Source organism: Polychytrium aggregatum (assembly GCF_025602895.1).
Source record: "Polychytrium aggregatum strain JEL109 chromosome Unknown BJ171scaffold_12, whole genome shotgun sequence".
NCBI lineage: Eukaryota > Fungi > Chytridiomycota > Chytridiomycetes > Polychytriales > Polychytrium > Polychytrium aggregatum.
The window spans coordinates 578,588-601,263 of record NW_026516214.1 but is presented as its reverse complement, the minus strand read 5'-3'; the positions used below and the strand labels follow the sequence as shown (position 1 = coordinate 601,263).

At 58.4% G+C, this 22,676-nt stretch overlaps 7 protein-coding genes across 7 annotated transcripts; 4 read left to right on the top strand and 3 right to left on the bottom strand.

Moving 5' to 3' along the window:
* Positions 1–60: 60 nt before the first annotated feature.
* Positions 61–2,397, top strand: BJ171DRAFT_473661 (glycosyl transferase family 90-domain-containing protein; the record flags this gene model as incomplete). Its single annotated transcript, XM_053108712.1, has 6 exons — positions 61–636; positions 727–819; positions 973–1,232; positions 1,369–1,535; positions 1,728–1,930; positions 2,068–2,397. 6 exons carry the CDS (start codon positions 61–63, stop codon positions 2,395–2,397), a joined length of 1,629 nt encoding a protein of 542 aa, XP_052968221.1.
* Positions 2,398–2,989: 592 nt separating this feature from the next.
* BJ171DRAFT_41873 (glycosyl transferase family 90-domain-containing protein) lies at positions 2,990–5,512 on the top strand. Its single transcript, XM_053107355.1, has 5 exons — positions 2,990–3,644; positions 3,972–4,231; positions 4,368–4,534; positions 4,727–4,929; positions 5,067–5,512. The coding sequence occupies exons 1-5, from the start codon at positions 3,069–3,071 to the stop codon at positions 5,373–5,375; spliced, it is 1,515 nt and encodes a 504-aa protein (XP_052968220.1). The 5' UTR covers positions 2,990–3,068; the 3' UTR covers positions 5,376–5,512.
* A 1,108-nt stretch (positions 5,513–6,620) lies between these two features.
* BJ171DRAFT_498805 (uncharacterized protein) lies at positions 6,621–10,423 on the top strand. Its single transcript, XM_053110413.1, has 6 exons — positions 6,621–7,041; positions 7,204–7,455; positions 7,639–8,017; positions 8,096–8,298; positions 8,500–9,880; positions 9,993–10,423. Exons 1-6 carry the CDS (start codon positions 6,916–6,918, stop codon positions 10,334–10,336), a joined length of 2,685 nt encoding a protein of 894 aa, XP_052968219.1. The 5' UTR covers positions 6,621–6,915; the 3' UTR covers positions 10,337–10,423.
* A 300-nt stretch (positions 10,424–10,723) lies between these two features.
* Positions 10,724–12,563, bottom strand: BJ171DRAFT_41861 (uncharacterized protein). Its single transcript, XM_053107350.1, has 2 exons — positions 11,451–12,563; positions 10,724–11,124 (listed from the first exon to the last, which is right to left on the bottom strand). The coding sequence occupies exons 1-2, from the start codon at positions 12,336–12,338 to the stop codon at positions 10,957–10,959; spliced, it is 1,056 nt and encodes a 351-aa protein (XP_052968218.1). The 5' UTR covers positions 12,339–12,563; the 3' UTR covers positions 10,724–10,956.
* Positions 12,564–13,276: 713 nt separating this feature from the next.
* On the top strand, positions 13,277–16,373 carry BJ171DRAFT_566967 (integral peroxisomal membrane peroxin-domain-containing protein). Its single transcript, XM_053113443.1, has 4 exons — positions 13,277–14,229; positions 14,415–14,574; positions 14,815–15,170; positions 15,382–16,373. The coding sequence occupies exons 1-4, from the start codon at positions 13,578–13,580 to the stop codon at positions 16,044–16,046; spliced, it is 1,833 nt and encodes a 610-aa protein (XP_052968217.1). The 5' UTR covers positions 13,277–13,577; the 3' UTR covers positions 16,047–16,373.
* BJ171DRAFT_457729 (uncharacterized protein) lies at positions 16,374–18,176 on the bottom strand (the record flags this gene model as incomplete). Its single annotated transcript, XM_053108358.1, has 2 exons — positions 16,374–17,642; positions 17,910–18,176. 2 exons carry the CDS (start codon positions 18,174–18,176, stop codon positions 16,647–16,649), a joined length of 1,263 nt encoding a protein of 420 aa, XP_052968216.1. The 3' UTR covers positions 16,374–16,646.
* Positions 18,177–20,737: 2,561 nt separating this feature from the next.
* On the bottom strand, positions 20,738–20,965 carry BJ171DRAFT_410295 (uncharacterized protein; the record flags this gene model as incomplete). The annotated part of the gene is made up of 1 exon (XM_053107282.1): positions 20,738–20,965. A coding segment is annotated over one exon (228 nt), but the record flags the coding sequence as incomplete, so codon positions are not given.
* Positions 20,966–22,676: the final 1,711 nt, after the last annotated feature.

The window sequence follows — 22,676 nt, the reverse complement described above, 5'->3', positions numbered from 1 at the left end:
AAAGGACGTCCTCTCCGACGAAAGCCCCAGCCTGCCTGCCGGTCTCCTCGCGCTTCGACGATGGCTATCTTCAGAAAGTCAGGCAAACGCCTCCTGTTTGGGTTGGTTCTTTTGGTGATGGTCCTCCTGGCGACCCGGTACATCCCCACACGAACCGTGACACACAAGATCACGATCCAGGAGCAGGCTCCCACAACGAGAGACACATACGAAGTGAAGGCTCCCGCATATGTCCTCAACACCACAGCCGAGCAGAAGATTGCCAAGGCCATGAACCTCATCCGGCTTCTTGAGGCCTCGCAGTCGCAGACGCTGCAGGCCGCGATCTCCACGTACCGGCTCAAGACCGGGCGTAACCCGCCCAAGCACTACGACAAGTGGTTTGCCTATGCCAGGGAGAAACAATGCCTGATCGACAACTATGACACCCTCCACAAAGACCTCGAGCCGTTTTTCAAGCTTCCCCCGCAGGAGTTTCGCGATCGCATCAAGATGCTTGTCGAGGCAGGCGCTGCGCCCGATGGCGAACACTCCTACCACTTTATCCGAATCAACCAAGGCGTTGTCACAGGACCCTCGGGCCGAGACAGCCCCGTCCCAGGCTGGATGGGCGCATGGCTCTCTCTGATCGAAAAGGTATATACCCCTCAGCCGCGCAGATGTGTGTAGAATCTACAGAGACAACAGAGCTCGCTGGGAGGAGGAGTTTGTGTGTGCATGATGTAGTCTCGATCAGGCCTGCTCCTCAGCGCGGGATCTACGCGACCCGAATCATTTATTGCCTCGAATGCGGCCATTATCTCGAATGGGGTCGCTTTGGTACGCAACCGTTATCACACCTAACTTTATCATCCCGCATCCACCGCCATTCCCAATCTCGCTCGAACTTCGCGCCCTCGCCATCCTCGCCATCATCGCCATCATCGCCATCATCGCCATCATCGCCATCATCGCCATCCTAACGCGCAACAGCACGCGGCCGACATCGACGACTTGGCTCTCGTCTTCAACCCGTATGATGAGCCCCGGGTTGTGTATAACCACAAGCAAGCCAACGCTGTCCAAGAGGCACTGTATTCGCCACTGGAGCGCGTCGACTGGCATCGTCCCAGCGCCGAGGAACACTACGAATGGCTGCTGGAACGCTGTCCTTACCGCGAAAGCCCGTTCAGCAAGCTTTTGAACAAGTATCACGGATTCACAATCAACCCCGATACGCGAGTTTACACCGAGTACGTTATCGCAGAGCGACTGCGGCCATGGTGGATCGGTTGCAGACACCCCTCGCTGATACGACTAGCAGCCCCACTTTCAAGCACAAGCAACCCATGCCGGCTGCGGTCTGATCTTGCTTTCCTGCTCGCTCAGGTCCCTTGTTCCAATCATATCCAACACCAAGTTGCGCCACTGCTTTGCCGATATCGTCGTGCCATCCAACTACTACATCACGTCGTCACTCGACACCCAGAGCGAAGTCGACACAATTCCATGGAGCGAAAAGATCCCCATGATGTTCTGGCGCGGATCCACGACAGGTTTGTGAGCCATTGTGTGCGCGAGTCTCACACCACCGCCCCACTCGCATTTCCATAGCTGAACCAACCGTTTTGGCGATCCTTTGATGAATGGATCGATTTGATGATGCTGGCACTCGGCCATCAACGGAGCGATCGCTAGCTTGGCCGCCTTGACACTAATTCGCGCCGTCACCACCACCACCAACGCAGGTGGCTCGCCCGTCAATCTTGGCTATGCATTCTACCACCGACATCGATTGGTCAAGCTTGCCACAAACGACTCGCACATGGATATTGCCTTCACTGATCTGGTGCAGTGCGGATACTTTTGCGAGCACATGCGCCTGAACTATCCCCTCGCTCCGTCGGTTCCCTTTTCCAACAACTTTAAGTACAAGTATCTCATCGACATTGTAAGTACGCCTTTCGAAGCAGGTAGCCAAAGATGAGAGGGCAGACCCAGGCAAAATCCAAATGACGAGTGGCACTTGCTCCGAGACCAGGCTCGCTGACCGCGCTTCTTGATGCTCTCGATAATTGGACACGGCAGGATGGCAACACCTTCAGCCAGCGCTACATGCCTTTCTTGCAGTCCAACTCGCTCGTCTTCAAGATGACCATCTTCCAGGAGTATTTCGATGGTTGGCTCGAGCCCTTTGTCCACTACATCCCCATCAACGTCGACCTCTCTGACCTCTCCGAGAAGCTGCAGTGGGCCATCGACCATGACGAAGAAGCCGAGCAGATCGCCCTGAACTCCAAATACTTCTCCAAACGCTTCCTGACGCTCGACCAGATGGACTGCTACATGTACCTGATGTTCCTGGAGCTCGCGCGGCTCTATTCCGGCGAGGAGCTTGTCCTTCCCGCGGCGCACTGAATCAAAGCTGTCCGAGCACAACCGAGCACAGCTGCACCGTGCTGAGCAGCACCGTGCCAAATGGTGCTGAGCTGGGTAACCAAGAGCGCCAGCTGCCCATTCCGTGTGACCCGCGGTGCACCTATCACCAAGGGGGCAACGGCTCGCTGCCCGATCCCTGTCCCTTCCCCTACATTGACTCAGTGCAGTCATGCAGAACCGGCTGTCTCGCCACCCTGCCAAAACAATACAAACACTGCCATCAGCGACGAACGCCCAATTCCTGTACGTGTGCCGGAACGGTGCCTGCGCGGATCAGCCGGTGGGCACAGATCGTGTGAGCATCAGGAGACCAGTACAAACCCGGCCCGTTTCACGCACCGGCTTGCAGCCATCCACTCAGGGACGGCGGTGTTGATTGGCGTGTGCGTCGTTGCGCGGCGCGTGACCAAGGGAGTTCGGTGGGCCCTGTGACCAACCGCGCCGCGTCTCCCTGCCGCCACCGCTTCCTCCGCCCCAGAGGTCTCCCAGGGCCGTAAAAGCAGCCGTTGCAGCAACCCAACCCCCGCCCCCGGCACTCGGAGCTCCATCGCCCGCACCATCGCCCGCACCATCGCCCGCACCATCGCCCAAAAGGACGTCCTCTCCGACGAAAGCCCCAGCCTGCCTGCCGGTCTCCTCGCGCTTCGACGATGGCTATCTTCAGAAAGTCAGGCAAACGCCTCCTGTTTGGGTTGGTTCTTTTGGTGATGGTCCTCCTGGCGACCCGGTACATCCCCACACGAACCGTGACACACAAGATCACGATCCAGGAGCAGGCTCCCACAACGAGAGACACATACGAAGTGAAGGCTCCCGCATATGTCCTCAACACCACAGCCGAGCAGAAGATTGCCAAGGCCATGAACCTCATCCGGCTTCTTGAGGCCTCGCAGTCGCAGACGCTGCAGGCCGCGATCTCCACGTACCGGCTCAAGACCGGGCGTAACCCGCCCAAGCACTACGACAAGTGGTTTGCCTATGCCAGGGAGAAACAATGCCTGATCGACAACTATGACACCCTCCACAAAGACCTCGAGCCGTTTTTCAAGCTTCCCCCGCAGGAGTTTCGCGATCGCATCAAGATGCTTGTCGAGGCAGGCGCTGCGCCCGATGGCGAACACTCCTACCACTTTATCCGAATCAACCAAGGCGTTGTCACAGGACCCTCGGGCCGAGACAGCCCCGTCCCAGGCTGGATGGGCGCATGGCTCTCTCTGATCGAAAAGGTATATACCCCTCAGCCGCGCAGATGTGTGTAGAATCTACAGAGACAACAGAGCTCGCTGGGAGGAGGAGTTTGTGTGTGCATGATGTAGTCTCGATCAGGCCTGCTCCTCAGCGCGGGATCTACGCGACCCGAATCATTTATTGCCTCGAATGCGGCCATTATCTCGAATGGGGTCGCTTTGGTACGCAACCGTTATCACACCTAACTTTATCATCCCGCATCCACCGCCATTCCCAATCTCGCTCGAACTTCGCGCCCTCGCCATCCTCGCCATCATCGCCATCATCGCCATCATCGCCATCATCGCCATCCTAACGCGCAACAGCACGCGGCCGACATCGACGACTTGGCTCTCGTCTTCAACCCGTATGATGAGCCCCGGGTTGTGTATAACCACAAGCAAGCCAACGCTGTCCAAGAGGCACTGTATTCGCCACTGGAGCGCGTCGACTGGCATCGTCCCAGCGCCGAGGAACACTACGAATGGCTGCTGGAACGCTGTCCTTACCGCGAAAGCCCGTTCAGCAAGCTTTTGAACAAGTATCACGGATTCACAATCAACCCCGATACGCGAGTTTACACCGAGTACGTTATCGCAGAGCGACTGCGGCCATGGTGGATCGGTTGCAGACACCCCTCGCTGATACGACTAGCAGCCCCACTTTCAAGCACAAGCAACCCATGCCGGCTGCGGTCTGATCTTGCTTTCCTGCTCGCTCAGGTCCCTTGTTCCAATCATATCCAACACCAAGTTGCGCCACTGCTTTGCCGATATCGTCGTGCCATCCAACTACTACATCACGTCGTCACTCGACACCCAGAGCGAAGTCGACACAATTCCATGGAGCGAAAAGATCCCCATGATGTTCTGGCGCGGATCCACGACAGGTTTGTGAGCCATTGTGTGCGCGAGTCTCACACCACCGCCCCACTCGCATTTCCATAGCTGAACCAACCGTTTTGGCGATCCTTTGATGAATGGATCGATTTGATGATGCTGGCACTCGGCCATCAACGGAGCGATCGCTAGCTTGGCCGCCTTGACACTAATTCGCGCCGTCACCACCACCACCAACGCAGGTGGCTCGCCCGTCAATCTTGGCTATGCATTCTACCACCGACATCGATTGGTCAAGCTTGCCACAAACGACTCGCACATGGATATTGCCTTCACTGATCTGGTGCAGTGCGGATACTTTTGCGAGCACATGCGCCTGAACTATCCCCTCGCTCCGTCGGTTCCCTTTTCCAACAACTTTAAGTACAAGTATCTCATCGACATTGTAAGTACGCCTTTCGAAGCAGGTAGCCAAAGATGAGAGGGCAGACCCAGGCAAAATCCAAATGACGAGTGGCACTTGCTCCGAGACCAGGCTCGCTGACCGCGCTTCTTGATGCTCTCGATAATTGGACACGGCAGGATGGCAACACCTTCAGCCAGCGCTACATGCCTTTCTTGCAGTCCAACTCGCTCGTCTTCAAGATGACCATCTTCCAGGAGTATTTCGATGGTTGGCTCGAGCCCTTTGTCCACTACATCCCCATCAACGTCGACCTCTCTGACCTCTCCGAGAAGCTGCAGTGGGCCATCGACCATGACGAAGAAGCCGAGCAGATCGCCCTGAACTCCAAATACTTCTCCAAACGCTTCCTGACGCTCGACCAGATGGACTGCTACATGTATCTGATGCTGTTGGAGCTCGCGCGGCTCTACAACCGCGCCGATTGATCTGCGCGACGACCCTCACCCCGCTAATGATGAGCCTCGTGGTACTTTGGGGTTGCTCTGTCGCGTTCTCTCGTTGCCATTATAAAGCCCGATACCTTGTATTGCGCTGTGTTCTGTCCTGTTGTGTTCCGCTTTCTTCCAACCGCAGCGACGGTTCAATCGGGGGAGGGAGCGGACAGCTGGGAGAGGGACCTGGGCCCTGTCGATGGTCGGTCGCGGCGAACAGGCTTCGTTTCGGCCCTCTGTCGAACTGGCCAACCAAGGATACTCACAATGCCCGCCCGTCGAGGGCAAACGAGTTCGCGGACGGGGAGGCGAAGGATCCCCAGAGCGGAAACCACCGCCGCGGATGGGTGTGCGATTGACAGGACCGGAAACGGCGGAGATGGAGACCAAGTTCGGACTTGGCATCCGATTGATTCGGCGCCAGACAAATGCATACCCATCGGGCTGGTGGTGCGACTGGAGGGTCGATGCGGTGCAGGTGGAGACGCAGGTCGGTCCACCGCCGAGTCACTGCAAGTCGATGCAGGACCCACGATGCACATGGCTACAGCCAACAACCACATCCACTTGCCAGCCGAGATAGAAGCAAGACCAGGAACCAGCGGCGCCGCTCGCAGCGCTTTTCTCCTCCGTATGCACCCTGGCCTCGGCCCAGCGACAGGGACTGGAATCCCGCGCGCATGGGCGGCCATGTGCGGACCAAACAGGCCCGTCGGCGAATGGCATCCCAAAGACTTCGGTGCGTGGGCTGCGAGATCCAACCAGATACGGTCCAGTCGAAAGGGTCGTGCTGATCGGCTCCGGCAACGATCATGGGCAGGCCCTGGTGGTTCTTGCGGTCCGCCGATATCGGTCACTTGAAGGCTGCCCCACCGAGGGTCTTCCGTCCCCGCACGGATCCAACGCCGACCTCCAAGTGTCTCCCGATCCAGCCTCCAGACGAACGCATCTCTCTGAGCGGAGGCTGAGGGACAAGCAAGCCCAGACCCAGAACAACCCAATGGAGAGAAAAGGAAGGGCATCGCTCGTCCTCCGCGGCCGGCCGACCCGGCGCACCGACAAACCTTGGTCAGGCATCGCCAGGCTGGCTCTCGCATGCACCTCGAGGTGTCCGCAGTTAGATAGACGCCCGTTGCTATAGAATAGGCTCGGACCCACTGGTAAGTCGCCGGGGCGCAGGGTGGTCAAGCCATCAGGAGCGGCGAGGCAAACGCCAGGCGGTTGGTTGTCTGGGTGAGACCGCCCCAGCCATCGGACAGTGCTTTGCACCGGCCGCTGCTGGCCGATCCACATCGCCTCCTGGACACCTTTCCGTCGTTGGCCAGAGGCAGGTGCAGCGTCCGCCAGACCCGTCCACGCCAGCGCCCGACTGCCAGCCCCCGATCGATATCCATGGGGCAGGAATAGGGGGGGGGGCGGTTTTTGGATACTTGGCTCTCCGGTACTGCTTTGCTCCGACACAAGACTCACAAGGCTCGTCTGCAACAGACCACTTTCCTATAGATCCCACCACCCACCCACCCACTTGCCCAGCATGCTCGCGGGCATCTTCAAAAAGACCAAAACCTGCGCATCATGCACCAAGAAAATCTCGTTTCGGGACAAGATGGTGCCCCTGAGCGGCCGGTTCTACCACGCCGAGTGCATCCTCGTCTGCAACGTAAGCACTCTTGGGGCAGGCGGATATCCCGCCTCATCTGTTCCGGGTTAATGCGCCTTCAATGTTGCTGCTCGCCGCACCGGCGATCCGCTTGCTGGTTTATGCCGATTGTGCGAATAGCTTTCGCTGCTGGCACTCATACCAAAACCTGGCCGTTCGCAGGACTGCACGTCCGTCACCGACAAGCAGTACAGTCTCAGTGGTCTCGACGGCGTCCCGCTGATTCTCTGCGAGATATGCTACTCGACCCGCATCAAGTCCCGGATCCATGATCTTTCGACGGCGCCGCAATGCCGAAGCTGCCAGCGACCCATCCTGCTGGAACTCCCTGTGGAGATCTCTGGGGCCCACCATGGCCCTGAGAACGCTTCCGAGACTGAGCTATGGCACGCCGCTTGTCTGAACATTCATCAGGTGGGAAGGCTTGCCGAGTTGCACCAGCGGTCCATCGCCTCGGTCCGCTGAAGCACCGCACCATACTGGTCACACGGCTTTCCAAATGCTGCTTGCCTGATATCGGTTGCCGGGTCCTCGTTAATCCATACCACTTGACAAGTCCAAGCATTAACATCTGCGCACCCATCGCCCCCCCCCCAGAAATGGAGGATCCAGGTCTCGGACTCGATCACCTCCAGCATTGCATATTACCAGGAGAACTATGAGCCCCACTGCCGAAAATGGGAAAAGAGTGTCGCGGCCATCTGGGAAACCTTTGTGAAGTTCGAAGCACTCATCAACGAAACCCAGGCCGAGATTCTGCAGTGGCTAAAGGAGACATCCGATTCGGCCACGCTTCCGCGGGTCGCATCGCCGGCATTCACTCTGGCCTCTGGCACCGGCACCGGCACCGGCACCGACACTGAGAGCGAAGCAGCCTTTGAGATCGGACCCAAGACCATCGTCAGAGAGATCAAGGCCATGTTTGAGCTGCTGAACGAAATGGACGTGGCGAGCCATCGCATGTCATGTCCAGAAGGTAAGCAAGCCCCCGCAGTGTCAGACGAATCGTTGCCCCCACACGATTCTCTTCTCACAGGCTCCTTTGGGGTCGCAGAGGACGTCCGCAATGCCCGCAAGACCCTCAAGTCGTTCATGCGACACTTTTGCGGCTTTCTCCGGGAATTCAAAGAGCGCTCGCCGGCCGAGAGCAGCCTGGACGAGTTGCGCGACGCCATCTCGCAGATATACGAGCCTATTCATGGCCTCGTCAAACAGATGGTTGTGTGGATGCTCCTGCTCTATGGCAAGGACGATGCGGTATGTAGGACAGCCATGGCAGTGCTGATTTCCTCCGCTTGGCAGATCAACCGCAGCAGATGGAATTGCGGCATGATTAGCTTCGGGGGTAAGCGTGGAGATGAAAAGGTTTGGTGGCTTGTGCGAAGCGTCATGACATCCTCCTTCCGGCCCGACATGACTAAATCAAGCCTATCTTGCCTGGCACAACGGCCGATACAGATGGACCATGAGTGTGCTTCCCAGGCGATCCAGCGCATATCTGATACCATCCAGGCAACGCCCCTGAAAACGCCTGCTTCGTCGATGCACTCATCGTCCGAGCTGGACCTGTGTCTGTCTCCAGTCTCTCTGCAATCCCATGGTTTTACATATGGCCAAGCACAAGTCGGATCTCGATCGGCTAGCCCAAGGTCGGTTGTGGAAAGCCCCGGACGGAGACACAAGAGATCGCTGAGCGACCGGTGCAGCCACGCAGCGGGGCCGGCCTGTAGCCACGACATCGTCCCCGGGTACTCTGCCGGAAAGGGCAGCGACAGACTACAGCTGACCCGAGAGTACAGCTGGATCGAGGCCCAGCAAAATCTTTTGGAGCGCTACCCGCCCTACAGCTACGAAAGCACCCATGTCGACACAATCGGATCAGAATATACCCTTTCAGATTCGCAGGACGACCGACTGGCTCAAGACTTTCCGCTCCCGCCTGTACCGCCGACCTATTATGAGTCGTATCAGCGCCAGTGCCAGTCGACCAAGAACAAGAACACGCGGTTCCCGTTCAAGATCTATCGGTCGATTGCGAGCGAGAACATGCCGCATATGTTCAAGATGTATACCCAGGCGGCAGTGATTCCGACACCGCCCGTGGCCGAGTACGCGATGGCCAAGTATTGCAGTCGCTCGGACTCGCTCACATATACTCAACCACCGAAGAGGGACTTTGAGCAGTGCACCATAACCACCCAGACCACCTTGAGCGACGAGGCTGGGGAGCCTGAGCCGGAGCCTGAGCCGGAGTCGGAGCCGGAGCCGGAGCCGGAGTCGGAATGCAAGGACGAATACGAATATGAACACGGATCTGGACATGATCACGAACATGGCCGCGATCGCCAACGTGAACTGGAACATGAAGGTCAAGGTGAATCTGAGCATGAAGATGGGCGCCGTAGAGAGTCGCCGAGACCGACCAACCTGCCCGCACATGCATACACCCTGCCGGCCGAGCAGGAGCAAGAGCCCGCCGTCGCTGCCGCTCAATGGGGCGATGATTTGGATGAGCTACATCAACCACGGGTGATGCAGCCATATTCATCCGCCCAAGCTTCATTCAAGCATCACGATCGTCAAGAAAGTCCCAGTCTTGCTCCCCAAGCCCCCGCCGACGCCTACGACAGCGATCATAGTGCCGACGATGTATACGAGGACGCCCGCACAATTCCCCATAGCATCAGGAGCGGCGAGCTTACCGATACCAGTCTCCCAGAGATGGACTTTGGGCCACGTCTTTCGACGTGCATGAAGCTTGATGTCGAGTCGATCTTGAAGAGCTCGAGCGCTGCCTCGATGTCGGAGAGGAACCATGGTGCAGACTATCTTGCAAGCGGTAAGTGCGGTGCTCGGTGGACTCGGTCCTCGAACGTAAATGGATGATAACCAAGCCCATACTAACCCGCGGGTCTGCACCGGGATGGGATGTGGGGGAATGCTATCCACAGAGTCCGAAAACAGCTCGAAAAGTACGGAGCCGGCCTCAAGCCCAGCAACATCCTTCCGCCGACCGATGAATGCCATCGACCCTCGCTTCTCGGGAATCGCGATCGAGAAACTAACGCACATGGCGGCGGTGACCACACAACGAGACGATGCCAAGGGAGTCGAATGGGCCGAGATCTTGAAATCCCAGGATATTTTTATGCTTTCGGACCTGAGCTACCTGGACGACGCCGACTGGCCGCTGCTGGGACTGACCGTCTTTGCCCAGCGTGCCGTGCGACTATGCTGGGACGGCGTGCGAGAAGGCCGGATAGATGTTGAGCGTTGGGGACGGGAGTTACTCTGATTTCGGCTGCTGTATTTTCTCATCCTTCTTCCGGTCCTTCTGGATCATGAATACACGCGGCCGTGGCCGAGTGCGATATCCCTTTGATACTGCTACGGTGGATGCACCAACCCCGAGGATGATCTATGGGGCCTCCAGGAGCACCGCGATATAAAGAGGAAAATAGATCATATTTGATGTACTGGCAAGTGGTGCTCATAAAGGCTTGGGCGAAATCCAGACTCAACGCAACGACAGACTCGATGACACAAACGAAGCAACAAAACCCAAATGAAAGGAAACACAGATGAAGCGAAAGCGGATGTTATGGTACAATCCCCTGCGGCGGACGTGGCGGAAGGCAAGGAAACAAGATGAGTATGATGAAACGAAACGGAATGAAACGAGACACGACGGACGGACGGCCAAGCCGGGATATTAGGTGAGGGAGTGGATCGCCGGTGTGTAAGATCCGGACAAAGATTGAAGATCGAGGGAGAAGGCGACAATGAGCCGCAGGGAAGGAGGAGGGGAGGAGGGAAACACGGCACAGAGACGATCCCACTCTTAACGGCAATGACGGAGCCGGCATCGGGCGACGCCTGTCGGGAGCAAAAGAGACGGGACTGGATAAGAGGTAATCAAGCACCCAGCCAAAACGAGAACGGAAGAAGCTCAGCTGCACGGAAAATGCCAAGCCAGGACCAGCGATCAGGGCTCAGTGAGCTGGCATGGTTGAAGTAATAACGGGAACAGTAGCGTGGGAGGAGACGTAGGTGGCCACGGCACCAAAGCCGGCCAAAGGAGCCCTGCAGAAAGAAAGGACGGCAGAGCCGCAAAAGTAAGTGGGGTGCGTGCAAACTCGCATGGAAAATAAGGGCCGATCGAGCCGGGTCCTCTTGGCCAGCACGCTTCCCCAACGGCGACGGACGGCTGCATCGCCGGTGCTGGCTCCGACGACGCTGGCGGATCCTCCACAACGGCCGATGCCGTCCGACGAGGCTCGGACGAGAATGGCGATAATAGAGCGCCGATAACAGGACGCCGATCGCAGGCAGAGGGACAGCGGATGCCGAATCGGACCGCGCCAAGGAACCGCACGACAGCGTCGATTGCATGCACATCGGTCACTTACCCGGGACGGTACGAGCTGCCCTGGGTGCCCATGACGATATAGCTGATGCCGAGCTGGGCAGCCTTTTCGCAGATCAGCTTGGCGATGTGGACGCTTTCGTCGTGGTGGACGTCGGCCTCGGAGGAGCCAAAGGGATTTGCCGAGATTACGCTTGGGGAGGCCGAAGGCATCTTGAGGGGGACAACGCGCAGATGGACGGGGACTGACTTGAGGTGGCCATAGTCCGAGCGGACAATGTTGATGAGCGAGCTGAGGCGGTTCTGCAAGGGAGTCGACTGGGTGTTGCCAGAAAGAGAGACAGCCGGGGCGGCATGACGCTGCGTGGGGGACGTGGGCGACGAAGCCGAGTCGCCGACGACGAAGACGGAAAGCACGGTGAGGGTGTCGGAGGGCTGCAGAACGAAGGAATAGAGCCATCGCAGAGCCTGGGTTGACGGGATGCACTCGTCCATGCAGAGAAGAATGTGTTGGCCCATGACGGTAGATGGTAGTTGGTGGGTGATGAGTACTTGGAGGAGCGAGAGACGGGACTGATCGGGGTCTGGGCCTTGGGCGGCCTGGAGTTGGGATACTTGAGGGAGCGGTGTCGACAGGAAACAAGCTGGCGACGAAGAGACGGAGAAGAGAGGAGGGGATTTGAGAAGAGAAACTCGAGGCCGGGGGGGGGCAGACGCAGGCAGACGACAAGGAATATATCCTGCCCGACACAGGGATGCAAAAAAAGGAAGGCGGTGAGGTTGCATGAAGACATGGGACCGTGGCACGGGGCAACAAGGGCAGCGACCGCGGCGGCATGCTGAAGGCCAAGGACAAGCTGCAGAACACTCTCCGAGTCGCTATTGATAGCCGCGTGGGGGTGTCGATGGAGGCAAGAAGAAAAAGGTGCATGGCGAGCGGAATGCACAAGGAGAAGTGAGTTCTTGGTCTCGGTTGTCGCTCTGCATCGGGGCTCGCACACCCAAGTAATGGCACAGCCTGATACAGCGGCGAGCACAGCCGGACACAGCAGGCCGCCGATGGATGCCATATGCATGCAAGATGCGTGGGGTGGCATCGGAGGCCGCAGGACCGAGTCGTTGTCTCTCGGTCTGGATGTGAAGTTGTCCCTCGGTCGGGATGTGGAGTACCAAGTATCGATCAGCGATGCACTCTTTCCAACAACCCACAGGAACAACCCACAGGAACAACCCACAGCCTGGGCGCAGGCACCGCCACAAGGCCGTGTGACACCGTCACAGCGCGCCGATTGGCTCGAATTCAGGTGCAGCGGGCCAATCAGCGGCGTGGGCACCGTCGCCGTCCATTCCGTCCATGGCGTTGGCCATGAACAAGTCGATGGACAAGTCGATGGACAAGTCGATGGACAAGTCGATGGACAAGTCGATGAACAGGTCGATAGACATGTCGATAGACGTGTCGATGCACATGTCGATGCACATCCCGCAAGCCTGCCAATCGACAGCCTAGTCCACATTCTCGTGCGCACATCAGTCCCCGTCCGGGTGGACAGACCGATCGCTGCAGATCGGTCGACAGAGATGCGTCGTGTCCGGCCCGATACATCCGCCCACCTCCATGGCCCTCTTCCAATCGCCCCGAGACAGCGCAACATGTTCTCTCGGTCAATCTCCTCCCATTACCGCAGAGTCCTGTTCCTTCACCATCGACTTTGAATGGTCGGATCGGTCTGGCCGGCAACCCGCACTCTCGCCAATACTGCTCCGTCGGCAATCGACCCTGCACTGCCTGCGCGTTGGCTTCTCTGCATTGCCCCGCTGCCGCCTGTGCATCCTTGCTCTGCTCTCCTCGTCCTGTCTTGCTGGACGATCATGACCACGGGGCAGGCGCGGCCCGCCAGGTCCAGGTGTCCGAGCATCGCCGTCCCGCTCGGGCTTGGCGCTGTTGTCCCCAACCCCACGCACTGTCCTTCCACGTTTGTTTGGCCTGATTGGCGCCTCTCCTCAATCTCGTCCAAGATTTCGCTCTGCATCTCCGGCTCTCTGCATCCCGGTTCTCTGTTTCTCCTTGGTCGCTCCCGAGCCGTCCATCTCGTATCCCATTTCGCTCCCTGGCATCGGTGCTCGTTCGCAGCTTGGCTCCGTCGATCCTCCGAGCCACCCCCCAGCAATGTCAAGTTCCGCCGTCAACCCAGGTAGCCCCGGCCATGTCTTCCAGCTCCACTCCTACCTGTCGCCCACCAACTGCGATTATTGTGGCCATATACTCTGGGGGCTTGTGCACCAGGGCCTCCAATGCACTTCCTGTCGCATGAACGTCCATCCCCGGTGCTCTGGCATGGTGACCCATGTTGCCTGCTCCAGCCAGTCCGTCCGATCCATGTCCCGGGCCCACACCCTGAACAAGAGGTCCTCCATTTCGTCGCTCACCAAAGACGACCCCATCGTTGCTCCAAGCGAGGATGCAGCTGCCAAGGCCGAGGCACTCACGGCCTCTGCTCCTGTCCAACCTGCGACCGCATCCTCGTCTTCATTTTCGACGCTGTCGTCCGTCGGCGTCCTCACCAAGAAGCTCGTCCGGAATGCCAAAGCCGGCCTGCCATCGGCAAAGCCCGAGTCCTCATCCTCGTCCTCGTCCTCATCTCTGAGCAGCCTGTCCGATCCGGCTCCCCTGAATCTATTGACCACAACCCCAAAAAACTTCCTGCGTTTTGTCAACACCGTCGGCCCCTTGGTCGAGCTCCACTCCGAGGTCATTGGCATCTTGACCTGGAAGAATCCCTCCAAGAGCTTCCTCTGCTGGATCTCGATTCTGTTTTTCTGTGAGTCCTCTCGTCCGCATGCCGCTGCTGCACTATCCAGCGATCGATCCATGAACCGTCCTTTGCTCTGCAGCTGGTCCGTGGGGGTTGTCCTGTTGACAATGCCCAGGGTCATCTCAGCGTCGCTCCCGCGTGGCAAGCGATGGACCGCTAACATGGCCCTTCCCGCTGTCATGCAATATCAGGTCTCCACCCAAAGATATGTATTTTTCTGCCGCAGACTGTCGTCGCTTCGTTCATTGCCTACAAGTATTGTGTCCGGGCTACCCAGCCAGCCCAGACCGGCGCGGACAACAGCGTCGAGTACCGGCGGAACATGCAATTTATTCAGAATTTAATGTCGCTGTAAGTAGACCCATGCCCGCTTCCCTGCCAGCGACCTCCTCTATGGTTCCGACGTGGATTGGCAAAGTCAGCAGCCTCCTGGGCGGAAGGCCATCCCGAATGGCAGCCAAGCAGCAGTCGTTCGCCTGTCGGACTCTGGCGCTGCCAAACCTATGTCCATACACCCGTGCTCGCCAATGACCCCGCCTCGTGACCACTGCCGACTTACCGTCCGTCTGCCCGACATGCCTCGTATGCCAGGACATCCGATGGCATCGAGCAGGCCCGCTCGGTGGTGCAAAAGCTGGACTGGTCCGATGAACAGCAAACGCAACAAATCCTGATTTACGCGCTCGCGTCGCTTCCCCTGAACTATGTCATCTATGCGACTGTGCCCCTGAACGTCGTTGTGGGAGTCGTGGCGACGCTGGCGCTGTTCTACAACACATTCCTGTTCCAGGCACTCGTTGATACGTCGATGCGGATCTTCACCAACCAGATCACGCCAAGGGTCGATGATGCCCTCCGAAATGTCATTTCCATGAGCGGCCTGAAACCCTCGGTCGACTCCAAGGTCTACACCATCTCTGTGTTTGAGAATCAGCGGTGGTGGCTCGGTGAGTGACATGCGGGCCGTCTGTCCGCAGTAGCGAGGCTGCCTGGAATTGGATTGTTTCTTCCTGGCACACGCGGGATCCGTGGCGAGACCCGCAGAACCCTGCTGGGGATCTGCAGGTCCGGCAAGGACATGTCCAGATTCAGTCGGATCGTCATATGTGCATCCTGATCAGCGAGCTCACCCCTCCTCGCCCTGACTGCTGCAACCAGGTCTTGGATGGATCCCACACCTGCTCGAGTCCGAGCGCGCCGCCTGGAGCGACGAGGCCGGCATCGTCCGCTATGCCGCTAAGGACTCGTTTTCCTTGCCGCGAGAGAACAATGTCGAGTGGACCTGGGTCGAGCCTACCTGGACCGTCAGCAACTCGTGGGCAGGCCACTTTGGCACCGATCCCGAGGGCTGGCAGTACACCGACAACGTGTGGAGCAACCAGAGCTCGACTCCGAGCGTGTCGACGTTTACCCGCAGACGAATGTGGATCCGTCAAATGAAGGCCACTGCACCTGCGGCCCATGATGAACACAGCAGTCAGTCAGGCCAGTCGAACCAGTCGAGTCAGTCGAGTCAGGCGGATCCTCTGGGTCCCAAGCAACAGACGGCTGAACCGGCTCTCCCGAGCGAAACGGCCGACGACTGCGAAAAGCTCCCCCATGAAGGCACCCCTTCGCCTTCGGCCGATGAATCTCGATCCGAATATGCCCTCGACGAATCCTCTGCCGAGACAGATCGCTTCCAAGACAACTTCCAGGATCTGCTCAACGACGCCCTGGAAACGCGGATCGGACACACCTCGACTACCGACGACGACTCGTGGGTCGAAGCCGGCACCGACTCGGCAGAAGATCTTGATCCCATTGACGACCCAAACCTCTGAGGAACGGACCGATCGAGGCGGGAGAGGCGGGAGAGGCGAGAGGGACGAGAAAGGAAAGCGCCCGGACATGTGGATTCATTCTATCCCGCTGCACTATCCCCTCCCTCGAATGCCCAGCTGTACATAGGCGTGGCCAAAGCCAATGCCGCCGCAGTGGTGTCACGCCGAAATAATCCTATTGTATATCGATTTCACCCGCCATCGCGATATCCTCCGCTCGGCTATGCCTGCCTCCCTCCCCCCGTCGGGAAAATGGGGGGGGGCACAACATATGTATACGAATGGTAGTCTTGGTCGAAACAAAATATACTCTGCTCGACACACCATCTTCGCCAGTCAAAACTGCGAGCGCATCGTTGACATGTCCATCCGACGGACTGTTTCTATCTGCGGATACCAGTGAATACGACCTTGGCCCAGAATCGAGAGTGCGACAGTCGAGTTCGAAAACGGAAATGACTCGCTTCGGCTTGCAAACGCTGGAAGCATCTCGGCCGTATCTTGCAGTGTCGTCCCACTGTGTCGTCTCATTGTGTCGCCCTGTTGTGCCGTCCTGTTCCCTGGTTGGGTCAAGCCCTGGAGCATCAAGCTGCACTGGAATCAGAAGCCCCGGAAGAGATGCTCGCCTTCGATAAAGCTTCCCCGTTGCGGATACACCACCACGGTCGAAAAGAGCAGGCCAATGTTGAGCCAGAGGGCGACAAAGAACATCTCCGAGACGGCATTGGAGCTGCCAATGTCCGTGTCCAGCATCATCTGCAGCGATCCGCGGACGCCCTTGGAGCCAGGGACGAGGATCAGGATGCCCGTGAGAACCGGGACCATGGCGAGGCCACCGCAGCGGGCGTAGATGTTGCCGACGAGGCCAACGACAAACGACGAGAGCGCCGATGAGGCTGCGCTGTTAAGGCTCCAGACGCTGTCGCAAAGGGTATATGTTGAGAAGCCGCACAGCGCAGCCAGGAATACCACCGGCGCTTCTTGCAGCGAGGCCCGCATGTTGATCGTGAGGGAGAACGTCAGGACCGGGAACATTGCGGCAACCCAGGCGAGGCTCGTGACCGGATCGAGAGGAGTGCATGTGTTGCTGATGTCGGGCCCGGGCCCGGTAGCAAAGAATTGGGCCAGCCCAGGGATCGCGGATCCGATAACGACGCCGGCCGCCAGCAGCAGAGCAATCAGGAGCGAGCTCACGAGCCGGGCCGTCCCCGAGACCAGGTTCTGGGCGCTTAGCTCCAGCAGCGACAGCGTGAACGACAGACCCGGTAGATGGATCAGGATGCACGACAGAAAGATGGGCACGAAACTCAGGCACATCGCCGGCATGCACGTTTGGATGATCCGGAGGATGATTGTCGTCAAGAGCGAGGACACCAGCTCGATCAGGTTGACGTAGTTGGGAAAGATTCTTGGCGCAAAGGTGCTGACGACTCCGATCAGCGAGCCAACGAGGAAGCTGATCAGGACGTCGAGCCAGCTGCCGCTGAAGATGACAATGACGGCACTGGCTCCAGCGCTCCCAAAGGCCATGGCCTGCACCCAGTCTTGGCTCCATGTTCCAGGGCTGTTGAGGATCACGTCCAGGTCTTCGATCGCCTTGACGACGATTTCTCGGTGCGGGTCTGAATCCGCCGATGTTGGCCCGCTGTCGGAATCGAGGAGTTTATCGGCTGGACTTGGGCTCGATAGACTACTACCGGATGTGAGTGGCCGGTCAAGCTTGGGCGGGTCGGGCTGCCGGGTGGATCCGAGTGCTTTCTCGTTCCCACCAAAGGCTCCAGCGATGGCAGGCTCAGCGACAGCGGCTGGGCTCGCAACATCGCTGGCCGCGTTGGTTTGGTCGCTGTTCCGGAGGGTGTGGACCATATCGCAGAGGCGCTCGCCGAGCTTGGTGGTCTGGTACAGTTTGCCCATGTCATAGCCATGCGGAGCAAAGTCCAGAAAGGTCCGGCTCGAGCGCGTGGTGATCTGCGGGACGCCAAAGGAGGTGAGGATGAGGCTCGGAAAGGTTGCAAAGTCGGCGGGGATCTCGAGGGCCTTGGAAATGTATCGCAGATAGAGCTCGGTGCGGAATCCTGTTGCGCCGTAGCGATACAGGGCCTTGCCTAGGTCCGATGGGCCGGTTAGCATATGGTAGCAGCAAGTCAGCGAGAGCGTGCGAACAGGAGCAAAGGAGAGGGAGCGTCTGGATACTTGGCTCACTGCAAAGTTGGCCCGCTGAGCCATATCGTCGCTGAGCTATATCGCTGCCAACACAGACCAGACCAGAGGAAGAGATTGGGGAGCCTACCGAATCGGATCAAGAAATCCTGCTTCTCCTCGCGGCAGGTATCCTTCTCGATCTGGATCACGACGCTGGTGCAGCTTTTGTTATAGTCCTCATTCATCCCCAGCTTGTTGACTTGGCCCTGCCGGGTGCGGTCGCTGTCGACCGTTAGCTTCTCGGGATCTTCGGAAGTACTGCCTAGAGTACACACACGGATACGAGCATGGGGCAATTCAGTCGAGAGCAGGGCGGATGAGCGGCAGCAGCAAAGGCAGATTGCGAGCACGTATGCACTAATGCGTACGAAGCGGGATGACAGAAAAACGGCATCGTGGGTCAAGGCACTGTCGCTGGCACCGGTACTCAGACTAGAGTGTCACTCTACCTTGTCGTTCGGTCTTGCGCTTGATCCGGGTGAGAGACGAGAGGATCGAGTAGCCCTGAAACGACGATGTCCTTGACCCTCGCGAGTTTGAGCGCCGCAGGAGCCGGGCAGGTCCCATCTGCGACAGGAACGAGCGGCGCTTCTTTGAGCTTGCTGCGAAAGACTGTCTCTTTGGGCTCTCCAAAGAGTCGTGCGTCCCAACCGAATCGTCGGTCAGATGCAATCGTGATGGCGGCGGCTTGGACGGATGTGCTGACGACACTGAGGAGCGCGAGGACGATGTCGACGAGACAAAGGAAGGAAGGAGCTCAGGGGGATCATCCAGCTCCAGACTGCCATCGTTGCTGGTGGACATCTATGGAGGTTTGCGGTGACAGAGGCGATGGTGTGGAAAGATGGCAAAGCGTGAGCGTGGGAACGGCTCTGCAAATATGTCGATGTCAGGCAGATTTCAGGCAGACGAGCGCATGATATGGCCCAGCAGCGGCGGGTTTGTGTCCGAGCGAAACGGTGCGCTCCATTGTTGCTAGTATTTTTTTTCACCACACTGCCATCTTGAGCGGCTATTGTCACAACCCCACAATGATTGGACACAATCTCGCCCGTCGATCGTTTTGAACAAGCAGTGTGAGAGTGACGGGGGGAGGGTACTTTTGGCCTCTGTTGGGTAGCATGTCAGGTCTGCCAAACAACCGAGAGTGCAATGCCTCAGCCCCAACACAACCACCGAAAATCGGCAGCACAGCTCAGGAGCAAAAGACCAAAGTGGTATACTTTATAGCAGTTTTCTCGTTCGTTTCACTCATTCGGACAACACGGCATAGTCGGATCATATCACACCCGACCAAGTCGATCTACAGTCAATCCAGAAAGAAACGGGACAGTTCCCCTTCCTGGCTTCAGATGTCTGAAACCCGCTGACTGACTGTAGGCCCAGTGAGCAAGCCGTGAGGTTGTTTCCCGTCCTGGTTGGCGATCGAGTGGTTTTGGTTGGTTTGGGAAGCATGGTCTTGAATACACCCGGTCGATCTCCTGTGGCGATGATCGACTGGCATACCGAGATCATGTTCCTGGCTGCATTGATGTCTCGATGTGGGAGTGTGGTGGATGCATTCGACCCTCTGGACAGCTCAATCATATCTCGATATCAAGATGGTGCTGTGCTCGGCCATGAATGCGATGAGCGGGTGGGTGTATTCAGGTTCCGGAAAAAGCACAGTCATGGTTAAAAACAGGGAGTCCCATTTCATTTTGGAAACGCTGTAAGTCAGGGCGGAGAATGAGAGTGGGAACGACCAAGACGGACAAGTGCGAATACGAGACGGGCTGAAAGGAGTCAAGGATGACACGCGCTGATAAAGTCAGGGCTGGAAAAGGAACTGGAGAGCGGGAGAGAGAGGAGGCAGGGGCGGAGAGGAGAGGAGCGGAGAGGAGAGGAGAGTGGAAGGGAGCAACCCAGGCTGCGGCAAATAGATGAAGGAGTGAAAGGGAAGGCCAAAGGGCGAGCCTATCGAGGTTTCATAAGAGGTACTTGTTGTTGTCGGAGGCGGAGGAGGGTGCGCTAGGCAGAACGGCAAGGCCTTTCTAGGAAGGCTCGACTCTATGAGGCGGGTTCAGATTTTCAGAGGTACACGAACTAGGAGGTCACGGATCCAATCGGTCAGGGCTGAGAGCGCTTCGCGTGATGTCGCTCACTGGTATAGCAGGCAAAACTGAGAGGGCTGCAGAGCGGGGGGGGATGTGGGTAGTGGGGACTGGCGAAGGGACCAGTCGCCACCTGCGTTGTCGCGGAGCGAGAAGTGCTTCAGAAATGGGGAGCGGGCGGGGGCAAGACTAGACGCATACGGGCGGACATTATGCGTGGTTCGTTAGGTCGCCCTTTAGCGGCGAGGGCATGGTCTCTGGGCTCAGCAGTGCCTCGCTTGGGGACGCCATGTTGGTAAAGTCGGTCTCGGGGGACATTTCCGGATGGTCCGAGTCATCGTGAATAGAGAGCGCAGCAGAGTCTTCGCCGAGTGGCGTGCATGAGTCCAGCTTGGTGTGTCGCTTGAGGGCGTCGCTCCGGATGAAGGTCTTCTTGCAGGTCGAGCACGAGTACGGCCGGTCGTTGGTGTGCAGCCGGATATGGCGCTTGAGGTCGTGGTTGCGTAGGAAGCCCAGCTGGCAGTGGTTGCAGACGAAGGGCTTCTCGGAACTGTGGATCTTCTGGTGCGACTTGAGATTATGGGAGCGCGTGAAGGCACGGCCACATCCCTCGAAATTACAGATGTGGAGCGCAGGGCCGGAGGCGGCACCAGAGGTAGGAGTAGCAGAGCCCGCAACGTGCTCGCCGATCATGTGGGGCTCCTCCGGCGAGGCAAAGGGAGCCGAAAAGCCGGCGGCAGGAGCAGAGCCAGCGAGAGACTGGTCATGGGCCTGCATCCAGTAGCTTGCGGTTGTGGTGCTGTGTTGGATAAGGCCGGGTTGCATGTACTGCTCGGCAGGTGGGTGCACGGGCACAGCACCAAACATGGCGGCATGGGCGGCATTGGGCGGATGTTGGGCCGGCTGATGCATGTACGGGAATCCGTGAGGATGAGGGTGGCCATGGGAGTGCGAGTGCGCATGGCCATGGGCACGGCCATACGAATGCTCAGGAATGGACTGAGGGAGCGACGCCATGGTCTGGTACTGAGCCTGCGCGTGCTGCTGCTGCTGCTGCTGCTGCTGCTGCTGCTGCTGCTGCTGCTGCTGCTGCTGCTGCTGCTGATGCTGCTGATGCTGTGGGTGGGCTGCAGTCGAATCGGGCCGAGGCGACATGGTGACGGTGACCTCGAGCTCCTTGCTCTTGCTCTTGGCCATCACACGGGTGAGCTTGCCCATGGCGGTCTCGAGCAGGTTGCCGCCAGTCTTTTCAAATGACTTTTCCTTCTTTACGAGACTCTTGAGGATACCAGCGCCACTCGTGGGCGAGGGGGGTGCCGGCAGACGACCACCCATAGCCATGGCGCCAGCGGCACCCAGCTGGTTCAGGGGGGCGTTCCGATGCTGCTGCTGTTGCTGTTGCTGAGTGCCAGTCGGGTAGGCCCGAGACGTAACGCTGTAAGCCTCGATGATGTTCTTGGAAAGGTCGGCGCCGGTGGCGTTTGGTAGGGGCTGAGCAAACGGCATTGGGGGCCTTGGGGCTGGAGGCAGATTCGCCATGGCGGCATGCTCGGGCTGGCCTTGGAAGGGATGGCCCTGTGTAGCAAAGAAGCCAGCCACCGCGGGCTGCTGAGAAGTGACGACCATGGACCGAGGCTGGGGATCCTTGATCTGGAGCCAAAGCGGGATCAATGTCAGTGGTGCAACGAGGGATGGGGGAGATCACGTACGATGCGCAAGATATGCGAGCAACCTGGTATCGGAAACTCAGGAGACAACTTACCATCTGAGGGCGTTGGGGATCGGTAAAAGACAGCGTTGGCTGGGAGAAGGCCGCAGTGCCGATCATGGCTTGGGCGGTTGTGTAGACGGGCATGGCAGTGTGGTACTCGGGCTGGGGCTTTTGGATTTGAGGGTTGTCGAAGAGAGTGTTGGCGGCGAATGTACCGTTGCTGGCGGTCTGGAGCTGGTGTCGCAGGTGGCTTTGGAGCTGGTTGAGGGAGAGATCGGAGGGAGCGGCGGTGGTCGAGGGCAGGTTGGCGTTGATGGGCGACAGGCCGTCGAGCATCATGGCGGCGTCGGGGTTGGCCTTTGCATGGAAGACGGGGTCGACCTCGGCGGGGAGAAAGATCGAAGACTCCTGCGTGGTTGCCTGGAAGTCCTTGTAGGAGACGAATTCGTCGGGACTGAGGCTGGCCGAGCTGTAGAAGGGCACGTCGATTCCGGTCATATCCATGGATCGCAGAGCAGCGACCGCCTCGGGGGAGAAGTAGGCTTGGCTGCCCATGAGCTCGACAGACTGGGCCGGGAAGACGTCCATGTCGGAGCCGTGCTGGGAAAACTCGAACGAGGTGGG

Excerpts from the sequence above, each read along its gene's own strand:
- BJ171DRAFT_41873 (XM_053107355.1), top strand. The coding sequence starts at position 3,069 with ATGGCTATCTTCAGAAAGTCAGGCAAACGCCTCCTGTTTGGGTTGGTT. Across the intron at positions 4,232-4,367 it reads GATACGCGAGTTTACACCGA|GTCCCTTGTTCCAATCATAT; the intron begins GTACGTTATCGC and ends CTGCTCGCTCAG. Across the intron at positions 4,535-4,726 it reads CTGGCGCGGATCCACGACAG|GTGGCTCGCCCGTCAATCTT; the intron begins GTTTGTGAGCCA and ends CCACCAACGCAG.
- BJ171DRAFT_498805 (XM_053110413.1), top strand. The coding sequence starts at position 6,916 with ATGCTCGCGGGCATCTTCAAAAAGACCAAAACCTGCGCATCATGCACC. Across the intron at positions 8,018-8,095 it reads TCGCATGTCATGTCCAGAAG|AGGACGTCCGCAATGCCCGC; the intron begins GTAAGCAAGCCC and ends TTGGGGTCGCAG. Across the intron at positions 9,881-9,992 it reads TGCAGACTATCTTGCAAGCG|AGTCCGAAAACAGCTCGAAA; the intron begins GTAAGTGCGGTG and ends TGCTATCCACAG.
- BJ171DRAFT_41861 (XM_053107350.1), bottom strand. The coding sequence starts at position 12,338 with ATGCACCTTTTTCTTCTTGCCTCCATCGACACCCCCACGCGGCTATCA. Across the intron at positions 11,125-11,450 it reads GGCAGCTCGTACCGTCCCGG|GGCTCCTTTGGCCGGCTTTG; the intron begins GTAAGTGACCGA and ends TTCTTTCTGCAG.
- BJ171DRAFT_566967 (XM_053113443.1), top strand. The coding sequence starts at position 13,578 with ATGTCAAGTTCCGCCGTCAACCCAGGTAGCCCCGGCCATGTCTTCCAG. Across the intron at positions 14,575-14,814 it reads ATTCAGAATTTAATGTCGCT|GACATCCGATGGCATCGAGC; the intron begins GTAAGTAGACCC and ends CTCGTATGCCAG. Across the intron at positions 15,171-15,381 it reads GAATCAGCGGTGGTGGCTCG|GTCTTGGATGGATCCCACAC; the intron begins GTGAGTGACATG and ends TGCTGCAACCAG.